General features: G+C 41.5%; 3 protein-coding genes across 3 annotated transcripts; all 3 read right to left on the bottom strand.

Moving 5' to 3' along the window:
* Nucleotides 1-7,269: 7,269 nt before the first annotated feature.
* mapk12a (mitogen-activated protein kinase 12a) lies at nt 7,270-13,041 on the bottom strand. The gene is made up of 12 exons (XM_046393467.1): nt 12,600-13,041; nt 11,499-11,628; nt 11,348-11,406; nt 11,132-11,243; nt 11,014-11,043; nt 10,767-10,814; nt 10,463-10,577; nt 9,664-9,735; nt 9,022-9,101; nt 8,714-8,792; nt 8,452-8,625; nt 7,270-8,343 (listed from the first exon to the last, which is right to left on the bottom strand). Exons 1-12 carry the CDS (start codon nt 12,716-12,718, stop codon nt 8,276-8,278), a joined length of 1,086 nt encoding a protein of 361 aa, XP_046249423.1. The 5' UTR covers nt 12,719-13,041; the 3' UTR covers nt 7,270-8,275.
* Nucleotides 13,042-13,455: 414 nt separating this feature from the next.
* Nucleotides 13,456-19,566, bottom strand: selenoo1 (selenoprotein O1). Its single transcript, XM_046393465.1, has 9 exons — nt 18,888-19,566; nt 18,455-18,658; nt 18,182-18,359; nt 17,705-17,835; nt 17,241-17,518; nt 16,734-16,902; nt 15,381-15,566; nt 14,990-15,146; nt 13,456-14,820 (listed from the first exon to the last, which is right to left on the bottom strand). Exons 1-9 carry the CDS (start codon nt 19,439-19,441, stop codon nt 14,596-14,598), a joined length of 2,082 nt encoding a protein of 693 aa, XP_046249421.1. The 5' UTR covers nt 19,442-19,566; the 3' UTR covers nt 13,456-14,595.
* A 207-nt stretch (nt 19,567-19,773) lies between these two features.
* Nucleotides 19,774-27,386, bottom strand: trabd (TraB domain containing). Its single transcript, XM_046393466.1, has 10 exons — nt 27,273-27,386; nt 26,641-26,681; nt 26,265-26,331; nt 25,649-25,815; nt 25,215-25,355; nt 24,684-24,794; nt 24,449-24,588; nt 23,679-23,851; nt 22,104-22,200; nt 19,774-22,010 (listed from the first exon to the last, which is right to left on the bottom strand). The coding sequence occupies exons 2-10, from the start codon at nt 26,662-26,664 to the stop codon at nt 21,839-21,841; spliced, it is 1,092 nt and encodes a 363-aa protein (XP_046249422.1). The 5' UTR covers nt 26,665-26,681; nt 27,273-27,386; the 3' UTR covers nt 19,774-21,838.
* Nucleotides 27,387-27,836: the final 450 nt, after the last annotated feature.

Raw genomic sequence — 27,836 nt, forward strand, 5'->3', positions numbered from 1 at the left:
GCGGGTCTTAGTTGTTTTCGGGAAACAGTAGCATGTGGGCCATTATCACCTCACTTTGCATCACTTAATCTCATGAATCAACATGACAAAGAGCAGAGAATGTTAATTCAATTCAACATTGTTTCTCGTGACTTCGAAGTATGGAACAATACATGCTTATTTGCATTCTTGCTCAGAATTAGATGGTGGGTTATTTGTACAGTAAACAGGTCTATGGAGTTCTAGTCAGGAGACAGCTTAGCTTGGAACAGGGAGAGGAAAATCCACACAGGTGCCAGTACCTCGAAAGTTTTGTTTGCTTAATGTTCGGTTTAAAAAACAAACAAACAAAAAGTCTAAATGTAAAAATCACACGTTGCTGTTTATGTGCCAAACTATTTTGTAGCTGTGTTAATATTATATTATTTGTTCAGAGTCACGTTGCACCTGCCCCATAGCTAGTCCAGCACATTACCAAAGAAACTCGAATAGAAAAAATTCCACTCTCTGGAACTTCCGGTTATGTAGGGGGCGCTCAAAATGAAATGAAGTAGTTCAAAATGAATGGGGGTTTCTGGAGCCGTAGTCCCAAAATGTAACTTGTCACTTTTTTCTGCCAATTTTCTTTATGTTTTCAGTTATGTATATGTTTTGTATTATTATTTAAGTATTTACGGTATTCGCCATTTTGGTTTCACACATCAGTCAAGCATTAAGTTTGTGTGTTTTTTTAACCACGCTGCTAATGTCTGCTGTGGCTATCATTAAAAAAATACATAAGGACTATAACACACAAAACCAAAACCGTATTGTTGTGCTTATGTTCACATAATGATAAATGTTCACGTAATGAACTGACCATTCAACATACATTAGCAGAATGCTAGGGCTTTATGGGATAAACTGTCTACCCTTTAAAAAAAAAACAACGAATAGGCATTCGTTTTTTTGTTTTTTTTGGGGTTTTTTTTTTTTTTTTGTTCAATTCAGATATATGGTAGATATTATATTTGCAAAAACTCAAATAAAATTTGGGTGTTTTTGTCCAGAAGGAAATGGAAATGTAAATAATTATTTTAGCCACTTAGCTCCATTCAGTCCCTTTCATTGAGGACTACCCTGTGAGTGCCCTCTTGGTGAATTGCAGCCAACTTTCGGTACAATGGGATTAATAGGAGTGGACAGGCTGTCCGTAGAAGGGCTGTGACCCAATTTATTTATTTTTACATTTTTTTTTTCACTTCAATTTTGGCACAGATTAAACAAACTATATATGATGTGTTAATTAGTAACCTTCAGATATGTTGGCAGGCTTTTCTGGATTTTCTGACATCCAAACAGAGCCAGACTAGCTGTTTCCAGTGCCTGTGCTAAGCTAAGCTAATCTAACCAGGTTAGCTTCATACTTGTCAGGTGAATGTGAGAATAGTATAAATTTTCTCATTTTACTCTCAACAAGAACCAAGAGTATATTTCCAAAAAATGATTCTGTTAATTATTCAGTGAAGCATCCAACAAGCTAGTTTAATGTCTTACTGCACTGTGGCACATTGATATTAAGTTTAGTAGAGGTTTAGCATTCCAAATTAAATAGATGTCCTGGACTGTGAATCTTTTGGGAATCCTTGACATTATTACATTCAGCCTTACAGGAGAGTTAGAGTTCACCAGAGTATAATGTACTTTAACCACATCATCACTGGCCTATTCTGGGGCATCTACAGAAGACTGGGCTCACCCCACTGCGTTCTTGATAAACATCCTGTCAGTTTATAAACCTGCACATCTGCCACACACACCTTCCTCTCTAACATGTCAGCTTTTTGTTCACAGGCAAGCATCTACTCCACTAGGCGAAACATGGCTCAGTGAAACTGCAGCCCAAGTGAACAGACAGACCAGCCCTGGAGAGAGTATTTTTATCACTCATATCTCTCTTTTACCACATTATTTCCTCTGCGTTCACTTTCTTTGGGTGATGTAAGCCAAGTTTGCTTACGAAGCAATTACATGATCAGTGTTGTGCCATGTAATAATATCCTTCATACTCCCCCTACAGAAGAAAAACATGACTTTTACAGTGGATATTTATAGAGCAACCAGATACAAGCATCCTGTCAAGAGAGCAGGATTTATAAACAAGAACAGAGTCATAAACATGAATACTGTAGGCACTAAAAACACAAGAGAGTAACACAAAGAAAACAAAATCATACTTTTTATTAAGTTGTGGTGTCTAGACTAAGAGCTATGTGTGGTTTGATATCTTACCCTCCTGCCCACGTGGACAGGCATGAGGTAGGGAGGCTGGGATAGGAACCCCAGTCCTTGTACTCTCACCACAGCACTCACTGGCATCTCTTAGAAAACAGCTATAAAACAGAAAATATTCCCATCACAGATGCTGACATTCCTCACCACCACCGTCAACCTCCTCTGGAAAAAAAAGGTCTGTTCTGTTCTCATCCATACCAAATGCATGTGTATCTGCAAAAGTTTCCTTAATTCGCAGAGATGGGTTTTAGTCAGGAAAAAATGCCACGGTTTCTGTTTTGCCCAGTAAGGCCGTGCAACTGAAAGCAATCATCAACCCTAAACACTTCAAGCTGGGGAGAATCAGAAGATTTTGAAGGCTTATATAACTGATTTGAAGGGCTTTGACTTCTGGGTACATTTTCATCTACCATTGTGCGATAATGCATGTTTATTCTTTAGCCTTCACCAAGGCTGCATGTTTCACCTCATTCAATTTTACAGACTGGAGGAAAACAACTTTTCATTTCATTAGCATGGAAAACACAATAGAAAGCTGCCTGACATTTACTCAGCTTGTAGATAAGTAATTGAAATCTGGATAACATTGTGATAGCGTAACACACATTACATAAGGTTATGAGGCGGGAACTTTTAACACAAATGGCTGTGTATTTTTCTAATCTTTCCTTATTTTCTACCTCTGTTCACTTCCTGCTCCTTCTGGATGACATTTCAGGCTCCCTCTAACCTTGACTCAGACGCAGAAGCAGCTCTGCCCAATGCAGAAAGGGAAACACAGGCTCTGTGATATACTGCAACCTCTCACCTCAGAGGCAGGTCTTACCCATGATTCAGCCACAGCCCTTGTCTTGCCTGGTTTATCGGCCGTAGTGAAGGAAAACATTCAGGAAACTGTGAAACCCCCCAAGTGAGGTCACTGCTCAGGTCTTGTGCCCACTTGACCATAAAATCTATCAGGATTTATCATCTGAGGTTGAGTCTGGTCAGACCATTATGTAAGTTATTTTTTATAATGCTTTAAACCTCATGGTGAGCTCACCTACAGGGAGTCATAGGGATGGATACATACATAGGAACACAGCTTCTGTTTTTCTTTCTGACAAGGTAAGATCACTTCTATTGATCCCACACAGGAAAAAAGAAACTGATTGTACAGAGCAAATGGGAGGACAGCAGAGAAGAGGATTAAACAGTGTGTTTGAGAAATTCCTGTGGGTGTTTTGATACTTTTTTGTTCCTGCCATGAAGGCTTGTCACCGTTTAACAGAATGAATTCAAGCTGTTTTCGTCTGTGATGAAAACATTTAACAATCACCATTCTAGCCTACAGGGGGTGAGAATTACAAGATACTCACAAGACAGATTTTGGGTACAGTGTCACTTCTTATAGTCTCGTGCTTTTGGCACCATGTTTGCTGTCTTTTCACTGTAATTTTCACTGGAGATGGTGGTGTATTTTGTACTTTCACATTGTCAATTTACGTTTCTCACTAAGACCTTTGTAAATTGTCTTCTGAATGTCAGGCTTCCAAAACCCAGATGATGGAAGATCTGATTTGATAAAAATGGTCTGCTCGTCTTCATGAGCAGCAGTGAGTGATTTGTGGATTTTTCCCTTTTGCTGTAGAGGAGGCTCTACAAGCAAGACTGTACAGTTAATACTTCCTAAATGCAGCATAGCATTGAACATCTTCCAAGTACAACATCATCTATTGAAAAGTATCGGGTCTCTTTCAGGGAAACTACACATGATTTAAGTACATTTAGTACAATAACATTATATAAGTTTGCATTCTTTTTTGTTTGTGCTTTGGTGGTTGTCAGTGACAGTGATTTCTTCACAACCAATGTGAACAGAACATCAAATCCAGTTTACAGGGATGGGGTGAAATGATCATGTACATTTTGTACTAATCGCAAGCTGGTATTTTTTGACAAAAAAAGTTCGAAGGAAAAAAACAATTTCATATATGCTGGAACTCATAACAAGCGAGCTGTATTTGACCTCTTGCAGCTTTCATCCTAAAAGCAAGCGGCAGTAATTTGGTTAGCAGCTGGCTCCCATCGCCTCTTTGGGTTAGAGGGGCTTGAGTGCTCTTCAGCACCGAAGTGCCTCTCTGAATGTGACACACCACAGCCCCATACATCAACACATCGCAGATGGACAGAAAGTTGTCCTGGGAGACGGATCACAGTCTGCTGGCATGCACTCTTTGCACTGCATATCCCACAAGTCTTCAAACATGGGGTGGATGGCTATTGAATGAGATAATGTAAACTAAACTGCCCACTTTGGCTGTGTCCCTCAGGCCCTCTGCATCTCCTGTCTTTCCCTTCATCTCCCCTTCCTTTCCTTTCATCCTCCTATCTTCTCTTGCCCGTTTGCTCCAATCCTTTCCTCTTCCCAAGTCTTTCTATTACTTCCTAAAGCTCCAAGTTTACATCCTTTTCCTACCCACCCAACTTCTGTTGCCCCCTCAGAGCTCAAAGAGTTGAAGAATCCCCTTCAGCATTGACACTTGGCTCACCATCTCCATGTTAGCCTGTGGAATTTCCTCTATAGTTTGCCCGGCAGGTCTCACTCTCCTCCTGAAGGATCCCACAGACACGTGTGCTTCTGTATACATCTCACAAAGATCAGGGCAGAGATAAAGGCTACAGCACGTGTAAAAACAGAAAAAGGGAGAAGTGTGAGTTAAACAGAAATGAAGACAAAAAACCCTCAGCTTTAGTATGGACCATATGACTCACTTTGACTTCAGCACACATGCACCAACCCGCTGAGCCACACATACGCACAAACAAACACTGGGCCAGACACACAAATAAAATAATACTGGTGCTGGAAAGCTGTAAACACAAATATTCAATCACTAAAGCAAACAAACAGAAAACATTTAAACATGCCAGGCTTGGGAAGTGATTAAGCAGCATTTTATTTCTTTAACATGTAGGAAATATCTTTGAAGTGAACTCGTTTAACAGCTGTGAGACTGTGTGTGAGTTTAAAAAATGTGGCCAAATGCATAATTGGTGCACAATTAAACAGCTGTTTTTTAGCCGTGCTGAAAATGTTTTGCCTCTCACTCAGAGTATCTGTCTTTTTAACAACAGCCATGACACACGTAGCCATGTATGAGGAAATGCAGATCTCTGTGAACTTGCCACAGAGCAGCAGCAGCAGCAGCAGCAACACAGATCCAAACTGACATCTGGAATCAAGCAAACAGTCACATGGTGAACATCACGTACATGAATACCTGGTTATGTAAAAATGTAAATCTGGCTGCGAACAGACATAGACAAGGACATTCAGGGAGTTGACAGATTTTCACCAATCAGTTTATCACTGCTGAGACCTTGTATCTGTTTATTTGATCTCCAGCAAGGACATGACAACCCAAGTTATTTGGAGAATAAACACTGACACCGATGATGCCCCGTCATTTTGATTCATTTCAATTAAAACTGATGAGCTGATTTTGCTCTTACAGTGACCGTGCTGGTTCATGTTTATCGAATCATTAGCCAACTGTACTCCTACTGTGAGACAAATGAGACAAACTGATAACTTTCCAAGGACCCAAATGAACTCTGTGCACCGCAGGATGAAGAACCTCAGCAAAGACAGTGTTGATCCTCTCACCATGGTGAGATTCACAGTAATGTGCCTCCCCTAGACACATAAAATAAACACAGTTATAACTGACGTTCCACTTTAAGAAAAAGGAGTGACCCAGGTCAGATGGGTGTTTGGGCATCGCTGCCATTCCACGCGTACTCCCTCCTGAGTCCGTCGAAAGTGTATGGATGTGTGTGTGTGTCCAACTGTGCATGCCAGGCGTATCTGTGCATAAGGGTGCACACATGTGAACCCTACATGTGTGTCTTGAAAATATGCAGCTTGAATCCAATGTGTTCTGAAAATAAACTGCAGGGTCAACAAACAAGACAGAGAGAAGGGAGAAGAGACTCTGTCCATGTGCTGCTGTGTGCTGGAGAGGAGGGGTTGTGGGGTTAAAAAAGTGCTTCCCCCTCTGTTTTCCATGTCTGCAGCAGGAACAGGACTTGCTGACTTTTCAGTGAACTATCCACTGTGTGTACCATGAGGAGGACACAATATGCACCCAGGGTTTGAGTTGGAGGAGCTTGGGACCAGGAAGGAAGCTTGTCCTCAGGGGAATCGCCTTTGGGAGTCAAGGACCTGAAGGTCACTCTGGAAAAGCCTGTTAAATTCAACACCAGCTAATGGAGAATGTATGTGGAGGAATGAGCAGAATCTAAACACAAACAGGCCTTCTGCAGGAATGTTTAAACATTTGTTAGACCTACATGAAGTCATCAATCATATTGAATACATAAGGTTGCCAGTGTTAACTGCTATACAATAAATCACTGCAATAACTACTCCAACTCATCTTTGACAGGTTGAATCTTCCAGAAGAGAATAACAAGACTGGAACTGAGGAATGTGGTTCTTCAGCTAAATGCTAATGTTGACACAGTAGCATGTTCATGCTGACAGCGCTTAATGTTTTTGGGGTTATGTTACAGTTGAATGTTGAAAACTAGATTTTAAAATAAGTCACCAGATAATTAAAAACTGGATTTATTTCAGTCTAAACCCAAGTCAATGACCAGCCAACATCACAATCTGTAGAGCTACGAATGCAGACTGCTCATGTCTTGTTTGCATGCTGCCACCTAGTGCTAGTTTACATGAATAACACAAAAGAGAAATGCTCTCAGTATAACAGTTTTAACAGAAACCCTATGTTGGTAACTGAGGCAGGATCTAGCTGAACATGTTATCGGTTGCATGATGTTAAATGTAGGATTGAGTCCTAGAGTCTGCAGCTAAACTAAAAATCAGAATATCATGCCCTCTGCTGTGTCTCTTGTAAATCCCTCAATTATATGGAAAAACACAACTAAAAATTAGATAAGTGCTGGTTTCACTGCTGAATTCTTAACCCGTACGTGAAAATACAAAAAAAAAAAGCAAAAACTGTCCTGTTTTCAAAGAGAATCTTTAATCAGAAAAATGCATGGGTGGTGTAAGAAACATTAATTTAAATATCAACAAACACAATGTTTCTTGTGCTACTTTCAACATAATCGGATGTGAGTGACATCTAGTATGAAATTAAGACGTGAATGTTTGTGCACAACCTGCTGGGATTCATTTTGTATGATCAGCAGTGTTGTTGTGTTCTTATCTTAAGGCCACTGGGAGGAACAGTGAGGTCACGGCAGACATGTCGACTAAACTTACATATGCACACGCATGCACGCACGCACACACACACACGCACACACACACACGGACAAGGACATCCCAATAATTCCAATCATATGTTTTTAAGGACATGCAGTCACCGCAGAGGAAGTTATTTCCCAAAACAATATATCAGAAAAAAATTACTGCCAGATGGGGTAATTCTCAATATATAAAATTAGGTTTTATTTGCAGTATCTACCTTAAAATTATGTTTGTACTACTGATGCAAAAGACTCAGATGAAGCATCGTTACTAAACTGGATCTGTTAAGCATTTCGGCATTAGTTTTCTGACAACATTTTTGTTTCCTTTTAAGTAAAATGTGTATACTGCCATTTCTTGATTTGTGTTTCATAACGACTGGTAAGTAATGGAGTATTTGATAAAGAACTCCACCCGCGTCAATGTGCCACTCAGAAAAGTATGTCATATAGTACAACCCATAATCCCTTGATGTTAGTTACTCATCAAAGGATATTATTACCTGATATAAAGCAACTAAGCTCACATCCTCAACACTGTAGGACACGCTGAAAAGAAAGGTCTGCTGCTAGAGTCAGGAGGCAACATGATATTGAAAGACAAATCCAAAACTGGATTGCACTTGTAGGGGAAGTGTGGATTGGGCCCATGGGCATTCATTTAACCTTGTGATCTAAGAGTTTTCAGCGTTGAGATCAAAATAAAAAGATGTTAGTTTGTTTTGGCCCCCAGGCTCCACAGCCAAATCTTTGTGTCTCACAGTGAGGTTTCCTTGGATTCTGGCAGAACTGGTTGGAAGGTCAAGATCTCTGTGAAGGTGTGACCTAAAGAAAGAGACACAGCAGGATACTGATCAATAACTTTGGCCTTCACTAATCTTTTTTTTTCTCACCACCATATTCAGCCTAACAGCTGCTCCCTGTCATCCTTACGTTTCCACTGGCTCAGGGGCAGATCTGTGTTGTCTAGCGAGTGGTCGTATGGCTGTGCTTCCGTCTCCTCCTCTGGTTCTCTGAACTCAGCAAAGTAAGGCAACGTGAGAGCCTCTGCAGCAGTTACCCTGTTCTCCGGATCCAGCAATAACATGTGCTCAAGCACAGACACAGCTGACGAAACAGTGGAATCAGGAAATCAAATCACAATTTGACTGTCACACTGAAAACAGGTGAAATTAAAAGGCTGAGCACATCCTACCTTGTGGATTTGTTGTAGAAAACACCTTCTGAAGGTCTTTCTTTTCCACTTTTGGAAGACTTTTGATGTAACTTTTGGCCTAAGAGAAGAAATTAATACATTGAATGTGGGACTAATCATCATTAACAGAATTCTGTGTTTCTGTGGTTTGCATGTGGTGTATGTCTTCATATGGACATTAAGTTAAAGATGCACACACTGATTTTGCCCAAAGCTCTGAGTGTCTGGGGGCTCAATTAAGTACTACAACATAATCAGGCAGTGCATATCTACATCATTCACGTGTGTGTTACATGTTCTGAACTCACGTCCTCAGATTCGAGTTTTGATATAAATTCCTGAGTTGGTGTTCCTGTGGTCTTCATGATCTCAGTCAGCTGATCTAGGTCTGAGGACCAGGGGTCAAGGGTCACATGTGGTAAGTCACATTCACAGGATAATTCTTTCAAATGATTTAAACAGACAGCTCACCCCAAAATCCCGAATATACATTTTTCCTCTTACCTGCAATACCATTTGTCCATCTAGGTTGTTTAGATCTTAGTTAGTCCATTTGGGAGCTATGGGTTGGAGAGATGTGTGCTTTTCCTCAATTATAATAAAACTAAATGCCACATCACTTAAAAAATACATTTTAGAAAAAAACCCAGTAGCAATATCACTATCCAGAAACCAAAAGCTGTTTTGTGGGTAAACTATTTTCTGACTATATCACCTCTGTATCACTACAGAAGTGAGAAGTGTCAGAAGGGTGCAATTACTCATGAATGAGAGGCTAAATAACTAAGCTAATTACAGCTCAGCTGAATGCTTACATCCCACCCTGCCACAAGCATGAGCATTTGATAAGTTAAGGTTAAATGGTGGGGAAAAAAATATTCCTGAATCTTCTAGCTCCATGGATCTCTGTAAGATGTCTGTGGAAGTGGGTCAGTGAGATAAAAGGATACGGTCACTGCCTTTAAAAAGAGGTTTTCCTTGCAGCATCTCAGCCATGATGCAGCCCACGGACCAAATGTCCACTGAGGAAGAAGAGGAAACAACACATTTTAGACTTTAACATCATAAAGGAATGTGGACATTGTAGGAAAGTAATCAGCAGCAAAGGACACATGCATTCCCTAACACCTTCAATATAAGGTAAGTAGTTCAAGATCGCCACCTGGTGGATAATACATTTTTGCCATCATCTGACTCAGTTGAACAAGATGTCTTTAAGACCACATTTTACTATGTGTTGACATAAAACCCAGCCCCAGCTCAACATTGTTTAAAAATGTATTTCTGTTGCCATTTTATACTGTAGTTACAGTATTTTTTTGTGTATTTACAATGAAGCCACAGTGGGCTTTTTAGCTGCTTTCTAGACCCAACATCATACAGAGAAAAGACAATCCTCTAATACTCCCAGAACTGGGGAAATGGCAGTAGCTCTATAATGTAATGGAAGAAGAAAAGAAGAAGAAAAAAAATACTATCTGTTGTCTCAGTAGATCATGTGCAAGAGGGAAAAAGAAACAAACTAACAAGACACTGCCTGTTCACTGGAGGTTGTAAAGGCCATTCTGGGAAATGTTGTAAATCACTTGCTGATTGAGTTGAGTGTAAGTGAGTACACTAAAACAACAAATTCATGATACATCATAAAATAACATGAGGATTCAGTGCTAATGGGGAGCTAATATTTGGCACAATGATGGAAGATGATGTGTGAGAGTTGGTTGTTTTACCCCTTTAATTCACTCTTACCAGTCTGAGTGTAGTGCATCCAGTTCAGGATGACCTCGGGGGCTCTGTACCAGCGAGTAACCACGTACCCCGTCATCTCACTGTCTGCCTGCCGCGCCAAGCCGAAGTCCAAGATCTGACGGAGCATGAAATGAAACACACTAGAGTTAGAAACAGCTAAATGTACATCATACTCATACTGAGGCTACAGATCTGGTAGTAAGACTTTAAAGACTTGCTTAAAAATGAAGAATTGGCTAGGAATTCTGATTAAGAAGAAGAAGATGACACATGATATGGGCTACCAGGGTGTGTACGTCTATACCTTGAGCTCACAGTCTTGGTTGATGGCAAGATTTCCTGGTTTGAGGTCCTGTAAAAAAATGATATGGTAAGGCTAACTGAGACTGTATGTGAAGCAAGAGGAAAAGTGAAATCCAGTCATAACAGAGTAATAAGATGAGGAGGTTGCATGTTTGTACAGGAAACACAAACTCCCGAGAATTATGCTACAATGTGTGAACACAGACTTGATCTCACTTATACATGGAAACAAATAGAAGACAACTTACCCTGTGAATTATACCAGCAGAATGAATATACTGTATCAGAAGAATATAACAGTCAGAGATTTAATAAACAGAACAAGTTTTAAAGTAATAAATGCATGATCAAAGTAGACTCCTCCACCTTAAGCCCTTTGAGGATCTGATAAACAAAATACTGAATCTTTTCTTCTGACAGCCTCTGCAGCTTCATCAGCTTCCCCAGATCGGTCCCCATGAACGGCATCACCAGGTAACTTGAATCAGAAGGAAACAGTACGAGTGTGATACTTTGCAAATGCCACAGGTAAAATATAGATTAATGCTGCCCTGCACTGGCAGAAGCAGGTCATGCTCTTACAAGTCATGGAAAATATCCAGCGAGAGGTCAGCAGTAAAAACATCTAATAGGCCAATCACCTGTGGAGAGAAATAAAGAATATATTATACACGCTAACATCCTGAGGGTCTGGACTCCTTTGTACTGATCAGCTGTTCATGATGTGTCTCACATTTTCATGTTTCATGTGTTTGAGAAGCCGCAGCTCCCTGTAAGCCCGCTTGGCAAAGAGCTCTGACTGGAAAGGTCTGTACAGCTTCTTGATGGCCACTTTGGTTCCTGTTCTGGAGTCCACTGCTGAGCTGAGGGCAAGAATATACCACTGGGTGTGAGGCAAAATGTGAAAAGCCTTCCAAAAAACACAACGAACATCAGCTCATATTTTATACACCAGCAACTTCCTTGTGATCCAGGAGGGGGAAGAAGGGAGCTCTCTTTCATTTCTCTCTCACGGTTTGTTTACGCTACATAGACAAAAGTATCCAGACACATTTCCTTATGTCGCTGTGTTTTAGGGGTTGGGGTGGGCCCCTTACTTCCAGTGAAGGGAAATTTGAATGCTTCAGCACACCAAGACATGTTGGACAATGCTATGCTTCTAAACTCTGTTTTAGGCCCTTTTCTATTCCAGCATGACTGTGCCATAGTGCACAAAGCAAAGTCTATGAAGACATGGTTGGATGAGTTTGGTGTGGAAGAAGAGCTCTGACCTCAACCCCAAGCACCGCACACACACACACACACGCTTCCTATACCTCCTTCTCTCATCTGCTATCCAGCATCGATCTTACTTTATCCTGAATCCGACCATAACTTGTACAAGTGTTGTTCAGCTACACTGTTTGGGTTGGCGCAATTAAGTAGCCGCCCACAGAGTTAATCATTGACAACAAAGAGACCGCGTACGGACAGACGCACATCTGCTTTAAAAGCTGCTTTTTATTGTTGTCTTTCAGTTAACTTGTCTAATCGCACCCATTTCACCCCGCATCAGCCGTGCGCTCTTGATTATTCAGTATTCTTTGACGTGAGTAAAGATGACAGGATGATTGAGGTGAAGAGGTGTCGGTGCAAGTCTCCATCATATAAGGAAGTGAAGCAGCATGTGTACGGCGGAGCGCAGATACTTTTTCTTTTGTTCGTCTGTGGCACAGTACGGCTGCCTGTACTGCACCATCTGTTCTGTCGCTTTCTTTGTTTCAGTGATCCACATTAACTAGTAGTGCGATCGGTGTTACAGATTTGTCCAGTTCCACAGGATTCATTCACTTACCATACCGTCCCGTACGCCCCGGTTCCCACCTGCTTCAGATCCCGGTACCGTTCGGGTACTTCCCATGAGGTTTTGTTGATTTCTTGGCGATGATAGCCGGGTCTGACTCGCTTAGACATAATATATTATAAAAATCGAATAAGCAGTCAAAGAGAGGTTCTTCTGTGGTTGTTTTGTGTCTTCCGTCGCTACACACCCATTGTCCCAGATCCCACCTATGCACTCGCCCTAGATCAGTGCGCAGATGTGCTTGTCAGCCGCTCAAGGCGCACCCTGAGGTCACCAAAAGCCACTCCCGAGCCTTGTTGGAGGCCTACAATTAAAGGTGCAAAAGAGATTGGAATGTTAGTAACACGAGTCAGGGAAACTGTGAGTACGACATGACCTTGAAATGTGCGCACAGTTTTGGACAGCACCCTGAAAGTCGGCGATATCTGTTCTGTTTAAATGACAGCGCTCACCGTGCGCAGCGTTCCCCTGTGCTGTGCCCCTACGCTTTGTGCAGGAGTAAGATAATGTCTGAGACTTGCTGGGACTTGAGCGTAGCTACCGCCTCGGGATGTCGACACACAGGTACGTAGCTAAAGAAAAAAGGTTACTAAACAACCACCGTCATGCGTCCTGAAAAGAACAAGGAAACTAATATTTTTTTTAAAATGAAGTGGAAATGACTCGGCCTCTTTATTACGTTTATGTAAGTAGGAAAAGCTTAAAGATTTCCCTTTGTCAAACAGAGCAACGTCAGTTAAACTGTTATGCAACCAAAAAAAATGTGAAGGTTGAGTTCAGTGCTTAATGAAAGGACAGCTATGGCAGGTACGCATTTGGAACAAAGCAAAACAGAATCAAAGTCTATAGACTACTCAGTTTATTAGGATGTATTAAGGCTACAAATGAAGAAGAGTCCTATCATATAAATTCATATTTAGTAGTGAAAAATAAAGCTTGTAAAACAGTCTGATTTCATGTTCATTTCTGTCATTACTTTGTGTGCAAGTTAAGCTTTAATGGCTTAATTTAAACTAATCAGAACTTATTTGATAAACCAACAGGTTGACCCTGTGCTGAGGTACCACAGTTCAAACTGATTTATGAATGATGATCATGATGATGTTTTTTTGTTTTTTTTTCCCTTTTTACCAAATCATGGTTTGTTATCATCACATTTGTGGCACAATCTACAATAAACTTCCCCTTGCAAGTTTGCATGGTCCTGACTAAAACAGCCAAATATAACACACAGTTCCCATTTTTCATTTTGTCAACATTAAACGCCACTGCAGTTTTGTTTCAATGCCTACTGATCATATTAAATGACAAAAATGGTAAATTATGTTTGCAGCTCAGTGTCTATAAAGTGGTTTGCTATCACAGGAGAATTGCAGATGTTTTGAATATTGTGCGTGTTTATCTACTGCGGCTTATCACAACATGATATCTCTCTCTCTCTCTCTTACACACACACACACACACACATTATTTGGTACATGTAGAGGTGACATCCCACCCACAGTTTCTCAGAATCAGACTGGTCAATGCAGGACTTGTTGTCTGAGTCGTCATTAATAGCTGGCCAAACGCAGAGCAGACGTGGAACAAGCTGAGAGGCTTTTTGTTTGTTTGTTTGTTTGGTTTTTTTTGTAAAGTTAAGTCTTGTCCTAAATTTCTTTAGGTGCATTTTGGTGCATCTTTTCTTGTGTACCAGATATCTTTCATAAACTGGATGTTTTCCCTTCTTTTTCCACTTAATGCATCTTACATTCTGGGGCATTGTAGTTTGATGTATGTGCGCAAACAAACTCAGCTTCATCCCTGTCTGCTTTGGTTCACCTGGATAGCCTATGGGGTGTTGCACCTCATGCTAACTTCCATGATGCTGCCTGCCAAGGTAATAGAGAGTTGTACAGTGACTGGGAGAGAGGGGACAGACATAAAAGGTGAGACCAATAAACTCTCTTATCACTTCAGGCAGGAAATCTATCAGTCAAGGAAGTTATTATGAAGATCATGTGACACAGATTTCATTGGCCCAAGCTGGAGGCTTGCCGTCATAGGGAACAGGAGCCCTGGCTGTAGATGGAGGTGCAGCCTCTTGCTGTGCCTCCTCTCCTTCGTCCCTCTCTCCCTGTTTGGCGGCCTCGCCTCCGCCCAACCATGCAGGAAACTCCAGACCTGGCTGTGAACAGAAAGGCTTCTCTAGAACCTTGAGGACTCGCTGGACCTGCAGCACAGACAGGAAGTGAAAGCAGGTAAACACACTGAAAGTGAAACACAGTAAAGCTGAAATCAGCAAAAGGGAATTAAGGTCACTCTAATCTTTGCTGCTCTGAAATCATTCTTAATGCAAACACGGAACACAACAAGAGCATTGCAGTGGTTCCAAGCCTGACCTCGGAGAAGTCTCCATTTTCCGCAGCCTCAATTGCATTCTGGGCGATGTAGTTTCTGAGTACCACGCGAGGGTTGGTGCTGTCCATCACCCTCACCCTCTCCTCCTGCACAGCCAGCACATCGCTCTGGCCTTCCAGCTCCCGAGCCAGACGCTTCCTGCAGCAGTGATAACACAAAATACTCAAGAGTTACAGTAAGTGAGCAGTGACAGACACAACACCCTATTTCCTGCTTTTCCCCTCTTTATAAATCACACTTCCACCCATCACTATCCACCCACAAAAAAAAGTCTCTTATCTGGTCCATGCAGTCCCTCCACCCTCTGATGTGTTTCTTTCTCAGTATTTCCTTGAAATATATTTCTATTTACTCCCCCCTCCCAGATCTCACCTATAGCGGGTGATCCAGTGACTCCACTCCTCGGTTTGTCTGCTCTTCAGCTCCTCCTGGCTGGTCTCCATCAGGTCTTTCAGTTTGCTCAGTCTATCCAACTGCCTTGCAATTGTTGCCCTGTCTGAGATCATCTGGAACAGCGCCGGGTTGCTCTGAGCCATCGAGAGCAGCATCGCCAGCTCACTGTCAAAAGCAAACAGAAATCATAACAGGTATAATCTTCACTGGCATGTTGGAGAAAACAGAGAACCAGTGCTGCCAGTGCAAGCAATCTAGATTTAACTGTTGATGGATACTTTATGGAGAAGATGAGGCAACAAGAGGAAGAGAGCAAAGGCGTGATTATCTTTACGCTGTGTTCTGTTCCACTGACGTTTACAGGAACACAATAAAGATTAAGTTACGCTGGAAATCAGATAACGTGTTGTTTAAATGTGTTCCTCCTACTACATCTGGTTTAGTCACTGATCACAGTTTTCCCTCTATGGCTTCCAGAAAAAAACCAGACATAATTAGGAGGCATTCACACAGCATTGTGCATAACAGATGACATTTTATATTATCTCCAGCACTGTTTCAGTTATAAACTTGTAACCATGGGAGTTACTTTGAAAGTCCAGTGTGCAGGATTTCAGGGCAGAAATGTAACCTAATATTCACAATTATGTTTTTATTAGCATGTAATCACCCGAATCTATGACTGGTTGCGGGTCCATGAAAGGGCATGGGTCCTCTTCCACAAAGTCTGCCATGTTACAACACCATGTTTCTACAGTAGTCCAGAACAGACAAAACAAATGCTGGCTCTAGAAAGGGCCTTTCAGATTTTAGTGGAGGCTGGCCGCCAAGCACATCACAAGATGCCACTAAATCCTACACACTGCACCTTCAAGATACAACAAGGAATGAACTATTCCTTCTACCATGTTTCTGGAGAAGTCAGGTACAGGTAGTTACGGACAAAATGCAAAATAGCTCTGCTTTGACTGAGGATCAGTAACATTGAGGACTTAGGACTGCACCTATTATTTTTTTGCATTAAGAAGAGATCCACAGGCTACATGTAAACTGAGATACACCGCTTGTAAATCCACACAGTGTTATAACCGAGCTCTGCACTTCTCCTCAGCTATATGGAGCTTTTTTTTTTGTTTTTTTGGGATCTTTCAGATTATTGTTTTGGTTTTACAACCTACAACTTTAGGGTTTTGAATCAGTTTCATGGCTTTGTCCAACCAATTAATTAATCAGAGCACAGCAAAATTAAAATTGTGTTAAAGTTGGGTGCAGCACATTTTTAAATTAAACCGTGTAATAAACAACACACAGCTTATAATATATGCAGCTCACCGTGGATCCATAGTGGGTTTGTTGGCGGCCTTGAGCTCCTCTAAGGAGGCACACTGCTCCAGTAGGAGGTCTATGGATTTCTTGACATGGTCCTCCTCTCCTTCACTTTCTCCCTCAGTAGGACAGGAAATCTGACTCAAACTGCGGAAGGTGTTGGTGAAGTCAGCACCTGCAGGAGGAGGACAGAACAATTACAACAACTTACACATACACCAACCATGCTCAATCAGTGGACTGCAGCGTCTCAGAGTGCCATCTAGTGGGTGTCAGATGCAGTAGTACTGCCAAATGATGAAGTTAAAATATTTAGATTTATTGTATCATTTTTTTTTTTTTTGGTAATTTTCAAAGCTAGACAAATTTTTAAAGATCAGAATGTGCTCAAGAATTTAATTAAATAAAAATCATCAAATTAAAATGCATAATTTCAATGACCAGACTATCACCTCACCAATTGTGACACATCATCAGGGGAGACAAATGTTTCCAGTATTTCCCCATTCCCACCTGTGTTGTGCATAGTCTGCATCAGCTCAGTGATCAGGATCTCATCCTCAGGCTCGTTTTTCTTCAGTAAGCCAAGCTTCTTCCTCATGCTCTCGAGGTAGAAGCCGTTATAAAGATCCATGTACTCATCCATGACGGCCTCTGCCCGGTCTGGTGGCAGCTCTGGGGCGAGAGCCTCTGCTAGTTTCACGAGGTTCCACCTGCAGACAGCTGGCTGGGCCTGGTAGGAATATCGTCCAGAGTTGTCGGAGGCATTGCAAATGAAGTCTGGATCAAACCTACGAGGTAGACAGAGAATTGTTTTTTTTGTCTGACAAGTGATGGAACCACAACATGCATATGGCAATTATGATTCTTCTTTCTGCTGCAGCAAAATAAGGCGCTTTTTTTTAACTTAAATAACTAAATAAACATACAAGACTAACAGAATGAACACAGGATCTATCACAACAATTGCATCTGACCTGTCCATAAAGCCATATGGACCATAGTCCAGCGTGAGTCCCAGGATGCTCATGTTGTCTGTGTTCAGGACTCCGTGGCAGAAACCTACACACTGCCACTGAGCCACGAGTCGAGCCGTACGGACCATCACCTACACCCAGAGACAGAAAGATGTTACACTGTTTCCAAAAATATCTGAAACTGAGAATGGCCCCTGGGGAGTATGAATGATGTGATATCTTGCTAATTTCAAAAATCTGTATCCAAGGTTTAATGCCTTGTTAATATCTTAAACTCATATTGAGAATAGGGCACAGTGTCTCAGTACGGGCAGCAACTGAACCACCAACAGCAGCTTAACAGGATAAGAGGATCCAAATGTTCTTGGCCTAGACTGTAATGTCAGGCATCCAGTTGACTTCCTGCTTAGGTGCCATTTCAATGGCTGAGATTGCGTGTTGACGAGTGGGAGAAAAGTGTCACTCATGTGCTCTGACCTCTCTGAAGAAAGCCACGTTCCTCTCCACCCTATCTGGGTAATTCTGCTGAATCTCGGGGTAAAACATCTCAATGACATAATCCATCATCTGACCTCGGATTTCATCACGTCCATAGCTGGGACCCTGACGGCCCGTGAACTCATCGGCCTTCTTGAAGATCTCAAAGGATCCAAACCTGCTCAGAGAGAGCAGACAAACAACTCTTGCATTTACATCTCAGGAAGCTCAGACAGCCATGGAAGATGACAGAGGGCGACAGTGTGCGCTCACCTGAGGAAGGTGGGAGCAATACGGAGGACCACGGAGCATCTCTCGTGGCGAGGGTGCCCGCTGTAGTACACATCTCGCATGACCCTGCTGTCCGAGGTCACTATGGAGCCTGCTCTTGTGGTGGGAACACCCAGGAAAAACATCACCTCACTGCACAGGAACTCTCTTATGCTGGAGCGCAGGACTTTTCGACCATCAGCTTGTCTATGGAGAATGGAACAGACAGATCAAACATCCTGATTATGTATATAAAGCTATGTGACAACCCACATCTCAACTGTGTCACATCTTAACAACCCCTCAAAACTCACGTGCCACTTCACGACCGACCACAGCAGGAAAGAAACTGATTTGACCCACCTGCTTTTTGCACAACAGATGAATAATCTTGCTGACAAGAAACAAACATAAACAAATAAACAATCTATTGTACCTGGAATAAGGAGTCAGTCCAGCACCTTTCACCTGAATCTCCCAGCGTCCGCTCGGGTTTTCCCGCAGTAGTACGGGATCTTGGCCGGGTGGAACCTTCACTTCCCCGAGATAGCAGGCCGCCCCGTCGCCCAGCTGCCCGGCAAACTGGCCGAACTGGTGCCCGCAGTAGCAGTGAGCAGCGGGCTCGGATCCGGGCATAACTTTGGACCCGCTGAGATACTCTGGCCCGAGCGGATCGTTCATGACCTCCTCCCCGTTGAGCCCCAGCAGCGCCAGGGCTTCATGAGACACAGCCACGAACCGGGGATTGGTCAGCGGCTGCGGCTTCACCCGGGAGAAACACGCTCCTTTCACCTGCCGCACCCCCGGCTCCTCGGATGTGTCCAAGGGAAGTTTCTTGAGGGCGACATTGTCGAAGTCGAGCCGCTCCAGCGGAGAACGACTCATCGCCAGACCCATACGGTCCATCCCATACGAAGCGAGGAGTCTGATCACGGACACGACGGGGAGAGTGCTGCGTGACGCTCCCAGCCGCGGTCCTAAATAAGCCATGCAACTAAAGCCATCTGCCCGTCTCTATCCGCTGGCGCAGTTAAAATGTGGTGGTTAGTCATGCTTTCATAATCCTGCAAGCTCCAGCGGATGTTTGCGAGACACATTGTTACATTATAATTTGTCCGACCGGAAACAACCACATGACGGAAATAAATAAATGTTTATAAAATACTATCGCCCTTATTATTGGTTTATCATTCTAAATATAAAACTACATACAGTATTTTAAAATAGCAGAATGTCTGGACTTTGGTCCATAGAAAATGGACACTGACATTACGCTATATTGCATCATTAAGTGATGTAAGTCATACAACAGGGCTAAAAACTTTATATTTACTCAAAAGTTAGGATTTAATGTTTGGTTTGGTAACAATGACAATACCACACAAGGGTGTGGGGAAAAACAAACCTGACAACAAATACAGGCATTCATACTGATGTCTCTTGGCAATTCTCAAACATACAGCAAATAAAACCTTTGGAAATAACTTCAGAGGAAAACAGACATGTTTACCTGTCTTATACTACTAAGGGACTGAGAGGCATGGCTACATCTTTCCTCCACCTTCTCAATATCTCATAAAAAAGCAAGAAACTATTTTACCAATTGGAAGACTCATAGTCTGGGTTAGTCAATATGTGGCTTACTTGCAAGTGGTTTAATTATGTTTCTAGGATAAAATGGCACTGCATTGTTTATTCAAGTTCCATATTACTTAATTGGACAATTTCACAAATTACACCGTCATCTCTTATAATACATCAAAATATTTGAATACTGGACATAAAATCACTTACAATTAAAACTGAGAACATCTGGAAGTTCATGTGGGTTTACGGCCTTGTAACCATTTCAACATCAACAGCATGTTGGATTCATTTAGATACCTCCCACATAAAGTTCTAGGGATGTCGTATAGCCAGTTCTGACATGTGCAATAAGCTCTATACTAAGGACACAGGTCAGTGCCTCAGCTGAGAGGGGAATCTGAGTGTCAAAGGCAGCAGTGATAGCAGGGTAAGGCTTTACCTCCCAACTCTGACCAATCTAAACTGTCGGCTTCCTTCAGAGTTGTCAAAACAAGCTCATAACAAATTTCCCTTGATGGCATTTCCACTGAGAAATCATTATGGTCAAGTTTAATACTTCATTTGAAAGAAACAAACTGATTATTATCATCTCGATCCCTATATTACGAGCTATAAGACTGCATATATCATGTGTGCTGAATGACAGATGTTCTCTTGTTAGGTTTTCAGATATACCTTTCTGTACAAGGTGCATATTTCTGTCAAGTATGAACCCTGGTGTGAGACTGCCTAGAGGACATACAATCAAATGTACAAATTACAAGGGAAATTTTTGGCTCATCCAGAGGCACATTAATGCCAGTCCGTTCCTGTGTCAGGTCTCCGTTGAATGTAAGAGTGACCACAAAATGGGGGGGCGATGGTACGCTTTCAGTTGAAGCCAAGACAACACAAACTAGATGGTCTATATCTATAAAAAATGTGTGTCATGTAATCATATAAAGACAAAATATTAGAAACTTGCATTGACCATCTGGTTGTAGAATATGTAAGATGCATATAACACACATTTGCCATTTAATTTAGTTTACCATAAGCCCTTACTGCTGTATGAGGCACTTGTCTGTTGACTTGGGAGGACTATGCACACGTGGAATAAGTCAATTTTGTTTTATGCCAATCCTGATGTGTTTTGAAGAATATACATTTCAAAAAGTAGATTCTCTATGCACCAACTATAGAAACAGAAGGTTTTTATAGAGTTCATGGACAATATTTTTGTAATGTCTTTTTTAAAGTTATGACTGACTTAATGTTTTACTTTCTTTTCCCTTTCCATTGGCTGCATATAAAGTACAAGACTCTACCAGTCTCTTATAAAGTGCTGGACTTGAAATGGGCCATTTACTGAAAATGCTGGTTGGCACCAGAAAAGAGAAGGAATAAGAAGACAGCATTAGAAAAGTGTGCCTCTTGGAAAATGGCTCAATCAGGGCACGTGACTGAACATGATACTTGTCAAATAAAAACTGTAAGTCACTTAAAGGAATGGTGGTGGGAGGGGTCTAAATCTATTCAAGGGGAATTACTGGAATATGTAAACCTTACAAAATGCAGAATTTGCACGAAATATGAAAGTACTGTCATGGCTTCTTTGGCAGTACAGCCCTGCTGTGTCTGCAGGGACATCAATATGAGGTGGGAGGGTCCTGACCCCCTGAGGTCCTTGCCTGTTCATCGTGTGGGCTGGTGAAACCTTTCCTCCAGCCTCACCTCCTGTTTTAAGGCCATTGGTGATAGATGCATTGTTTTATTAGATCAACGGTCATGTCATTGATGGCTTCGAGGAGATCAGTGGGGTCAAGCAGGGGGTGGCCGCAGAGTCTTCAGTAAAGATTGGACTGCAGGTAAAGCCAGAATGACTCTGCCCAAACTCCCTCCTGCACGGTAACAGGCATATCCCAGCATTCCCATCATGACACCCTTTATGACCGTGCACAACACCCAGCCAAAACGTGAGGGAGGTGCAACACTGAGGAGGAGACAAACACATTAAGCAGCTGTTACAGCATTTTTCTATTACCAACTGTCTGTAATGTATCATGTCAAAATAAGACAAACATACCTCATGATTTCATTAATGTTGAGCTGCTTCTCCCAATTTCTTTCTATGCCAGGGACATGACCCATCCCTACAACTCCCACCACCACAGCAGGCACTTCTACAAAAGAGAATAAAATGTTCATTACATAAGCATCTACACTTCCACAACTACACATTCTTCACAAATTACAGGTTATCTCTTACCACTTTAAAAACATTTTTCAATATTTCAATCGTCCAGCACATTAGATAGATTTCAGTACAAATGACAGAAAAAAGAAGGCCTTAATGTCTGGATTCTCCTCTTTTTAAGAGGACATATTATGTTTTTTTTTGTGAGTAAACAACAACAAAGTCTTGGTGGCTGCAAGAATCCACACAAACATCTTCACCTATTCCCATCTGAGGATGTCAAGACCCAGTGTACTTGGAAATGTGACAGAAATGTCCCTACAACTACTAAACTGCATGCACGTATTTTACTCCTGGACTTCAACTGTAACATTACAATTTCATGGATAAGTGAATATTTTGCACCGCATTATCAACAAGGGCCCAAATGATTCAAACTAAAAAATGAATCGATAATCAGCTGTCTGTAACCTGTCCTCAAACTTGGAAACTGTGAGTTTTGCCATGCTTTATGTTTTTAACTGACTAGTCTGTTGGATTAGGTGTTAGCATGTTGCTTGACTAAAGCAGGGTGATGTTTGACTAATGTCATATTGAGGGACTCTCAACAGAAACTGTATGCACGCAAAGTCTCATTTGAAGCCAACTACATAACAAGAGTAGTGGGTTGGATGCCAGTTACTGTGTTTTACATACTGCTTTTTGTATATTTATACTGCAACTGGCATGACCTTCATTGTTATACAAAGCCAGCTTTGCTCTTGGATCATCGCCATATGCGTGGGTGATGCTGCTGCATGTAAAATTACTTTACAGACATGCATCCCTTAAGATGGGCAAAGCCAATATGAATGAGTTTTTGGTTTAGAAGCAGTTCTTCTGGTCATATTCTCAGTACAAATGAAGCTAACTGTAAGCTAGAAACGGACAGAACAGTATGAGAACAAAAATAATGTTTTTTTTAAACATTAAAGCATGTAAGCCTATTCTAGTAAACACTTATGAACTTTAAAATCAGCATTATAAGTCAGCTTTAAAAATACACAAATTATCCAGAAGAAAATGCATTGTTGAAAAAGTACAACATGATCCACAAAATTTGCTTTTTTGCTAAGAAAATCAGCGAATAAACATGCCACCATTTCTGTGAAATACAGTTTAAACTGTCACCCAGAATGACTAAGCATTTCCATGAATGGTTCCTGCAGCATTCAAACCACAATGCCATTGCTGGTTGGTTGATTACGCAAGAATTCTGTAAAGAATTTGATGATAGATATACACAATAAGCTGACATGTGTAAACTACATCAAGCACTGCTGTATAATTCTGATGATAAATTTAAAAAGTACAATCAAACTGTTTAACAGTCAATTCTAAAGGAGAATCAACAAAATGAACAGTATTTGGGAGTGAATAAACTACAAACAAGGACGATGTGATCACTAACAGTGTAATACGTACTCTGGGCATTAGGGGGGGCCTCCACACAGCGAGTTGCCTGGCGAAGTGTGTGTGTGAGGTAGATGTCCCTTTCAGCCACGATTGTCTGGTGGAGAGCAGGAAACTCGCCGATCATCTCTGACATGGTCTGCTCCAGCAGGTCCTTCTGTTTGCACTTCTCTACGTCCTCTTTACTAAAACATGATACACAGTCCAACACAGTCACTGGTGGTCACATAGGAAGGAGAGGTCATTCGTGTTATCTTTTCATACAGTATCTTTGTTATGACAGCTGCATGCTGTCTATACTTAAGAAAGAGGAACAAACAGTGCACTAAGGTCCACATTATTTTCCAAAATCATATTACAGTTTGCATTTATGTTTTTGAAACACTTGGCATCCTCCATTAAAATCCTTATATAAGATGCATACAACACTTTTCCTTCAGTATTTATTACTTTGTAAAATGAAATTAGCAATTGCTCCTGCCATTTAGCACCAAGTGGAGGGAACAGCAACTAGTCCAGATGAAAAGCACTAGCTGAATGACATTCTTTGAGAAACCTCCTTATTTAGCATGTAACTGTGTTTCACAAAAATTTTTCAGTATCTATATTTTTGTGTAAGTTGAGAAGGAATGTACAGTATCAGGATGGAGGCTCAGAACAATGAAAGCTTTATTCTTCTTTTCTGAATATATTTCTTAAACTGCAGTGTCTAATGATAGATACTGAGAAAGATTGTCTTGCAACACTAGCTGGTATGACAAGTGACAATGTTGAACATATACCTGATTGGATCTGACAGAAAGCAAAGACCCCAAGCCAGACGGGCCTTTTGCCACAGACTGAGAGCAGCAATGGCTCTCTTGAATGTCACAGGGATTGGCCTGTCCCCAAGATGAAATTTACAGAACGGTACCCGTCCAGCCTGTGTGGAAAGAAAATAATGAAAAAACAAAAACAAAACAAGAACCTATCACACATCCCTATTGGTTTTTTTTGCTTCTTTTGTGTGTGTTTTACCTCTTTGAAGGCCTCTCTAAACTCTCCTCCAGGAGCCATGCCCAGCTGCTCCGTGATGTGAGCTGAAACTTTGAGCAGGAGAATCTGCATCAGGCCAGACATCAGCCCATTCTGACAGACACAGAGAGCAGAAATAATCACCCACATAACACAGATATGACTTCAATGGTTATTCTTGACATTGACTTTTTAAATGTACTACTACAGTAGCACACATGTTCTAAAGTCTCTTCGTTCACAAAATCCTATCTGTCTGCCACACAGTACATCAAATATACTAATTTCTCTATTAACATTAAGAGTAGACTGCAATCCCTGTCACTGTTTCTCTCTGTTATAAAATAAGAATGGTTTCAAATTCCAAGCCACTAGTACTGCATTATTCAGAACATACAGCACACTCACTTTGTTTAACTGTTATCCTTTCTACCTCTCTCAATCCTCCCTTTCTTCTTTTCACCTTTCACAGTTTCTTTTGCTGTTTTTCACACTACCACCATTGTTATTTCCCATGCCTTCTGAAATCCTGACCTGTTTGATGGCCTGCTGAACCTTCTCCAGGTTGATATCTTTGGCTTCCCTCAGCAGTGTATTCTCGTCCATCTTTAGCATAGACACCCTGTACTGGCACAGCTCCACCACCACCACGTCTGGCTGTACAGCACGGATTGTCTGTGTGAGAGAGGGAGCAGTTGGTAAGTAAGATAACACTGAATCAGAGAGCATACAGGGGTGAGTGAGAGAGAGAGGGAGAGAGAGAGACAAAAGGCAAATCAATGCAGAAAAAAATCAAGACAAGATTACACTTGGCCAACCTAATCATCACTTGCTCCTCTACAGCCCTTCTCTATATTCACTGATGTACTACATTATTTCACTGACAATTCACAGCCTATCACATTTAAAAGGGTGTTAAGTGACACAGTGTCCTGCATAAATCCGGTTGTAAATTCTCATCGGCTCACCGTGGCCACATCGTTTTTGCTGCTGTCACTGAAGTGGGCAGTGCCCACCAGGTATAGGAGGCTACCATCAGGGGCAGTAAGACAGGTCACTGTTTCTGGGAGCTCAGGGGATGACTGGCGGCGTTGGGCACGCAACTGCCATAGCAACTCCATTGCTTCACCATCCGCTACACAGGAGCACAAGACAATTATTTAAGGATGAGAAAAATAGAAGAGGAAGACTTTTTACATCTGTGGATGTGGAAAATTTGTATTGAAATATGTGGATAATAATGAGAACAGTAACAAAACCATTTGCAACAGGAAAAACTGAATTTTCAAGGTTTTATGTGTAAGTATGTGAAATAATCTACCATTAGGCCCGGTAGTAGCACTATATCCTACGGGGCAAATAACTTTCTTGCACAGAGCATACAGTTTGTAAGAGTTTTGTGAAAGGCTACCAGAGCAAACTGTCTGTAGTTAAATGGTTTTTTTCCAATTTTTCCTGCATATTAAATGTGTGTAAAAGAGACAACAGCATGGCAAATGGTTACTTTGTTTCAAAATAGGCATTACAAGATCTTTGTGATGCAATACAGCATACACTGTATGTAAAGATAAAGAAACAGCTTACAGAGCCCTGGTGGTAGACAAGGCAGTTCCTCTTCTGAGGGATCCTCTGATGGACCGACTGAGTCATCCTGTCAGACGTCAAAATAGCAAACAATATCTTAGACAGAAGGCCCGTTTGCATCACCACTGGATTAAGAGATTATTCCTGTCTAAGTCTAGCCAGTTTGAGAAAGACAGGCTGATTGCACATAATTAGGTAACTGCTCAGGGCAAATAAAAACCGCAGTGTTTGAAAAACAACTTACGTGCTACGCGCTATGTTTACACAGTCTACATCGGTCCATGTGTCCTCTAACCCAAAGTGAGCATAACATATCGGAAAACATCAGTCAAAAACACACCCTCCCCCATACAAAAAGTACGGAACTGGTACAAACCTCTGAATTGTTGTCTTGATCCATGTTAGAAGCACTGAAAGCTGCGTGACAGAAAGCAGAACGAAGACACGTTCGTTACCACAGGAGAGACGTTCAGTGACAGCTGGCTACAGTACATAAGTTCAGCGTTACTGAGTCCTGCTGACGCTGCTTTAGGTGTAACTGCAACGGTGCGCACTTTTCTGTTCTCTTCTATACGCAGCTTACAGTTGCTGTTACGTTAATGAAAGAAGTGGCTAATGTACCTGCTTCACCAGTTTAAATCAGTAACGTTAACGTCATCGCTGAAGACGCTGTCACCATGACATATGGTTATCTACAGACGAGTCTTGAACGGCGAAAGAAGAAATGATTTGCCGGGGTCAGGTTTACAACCAAGTTAAGGTTACTTACAGGTGCGGAGGTTTTAAACACTGAGCGTTTACTGAGGGTTCATCGGTATGGCTAGCTACTGGATGATGAAAACAGCTAACTCAAGCTAATGTAGGCTAGCAAGTCCCGGTAAGAATTTTGACAAATCGTATGATACACGTTAAAACGGAATAATTGCACAACAAATGTAGCCATTATCAAATACAACATATTTGGTAATATATACGATAGCTGTCTGAAAACAAATATGAACAACTTACCGAGCAAGCCAGTCCGTATGTCAGTATGGTCTTAGCCGTTCGCCTGTAAGGCAGTACAGTGCTCGGCTAAACTGACAGCCGCAGTGCATTGTGGTACATGTAGTCATTGAATGATTGTACATGCCTCTTTCTTTTTAACAGTGAAAATGTATTTTATTTGTTATCACTGTAGCATTTCACACAGTATAACCAAAGTCCTCTTTCGTCCACCTTTTTTACTATCATTACGACTGTGAGCTGTTTACCCCTGCGAATATCTCAGTGTGAAAATCTACACAGGAAATCAGTTATAAGCAGAGCTATGTTACAGCATATAACATGCTCTCACGCACACTCGTGCTACAAGTGTTAAAGTGCTTTTGTATGCATTGAGTATGCTTCGGTAGTCTGACCTCTGTCTTGACAGTAAGATAGATCAGTTATTTCAATCAAAACATAAACGGAAGCTGTTCTCCCATCACAAATGTTTAAGTGTATGGTTACTGAATGCCCGAGAAGAAAAGATGAGTATATTATGCATAGGTCTACCCATACTGTAGGTAGGCCGCCTGACAACAGCACTAA

Source organism: Scatophagus argus, chromosome 7 (genome assembly GCF_020382885.2).
Source record: "Scatophagus argus isolate fScaArg1 chromosome 7, fScaArg1.pri, whole genome shotgun sequence".
NCBI classification, from domain to species: Eukaryota; Metazoa; Chordata; class Actinopteri; family Scatophagidae; genus Scatophagus; species Scatophagus argus.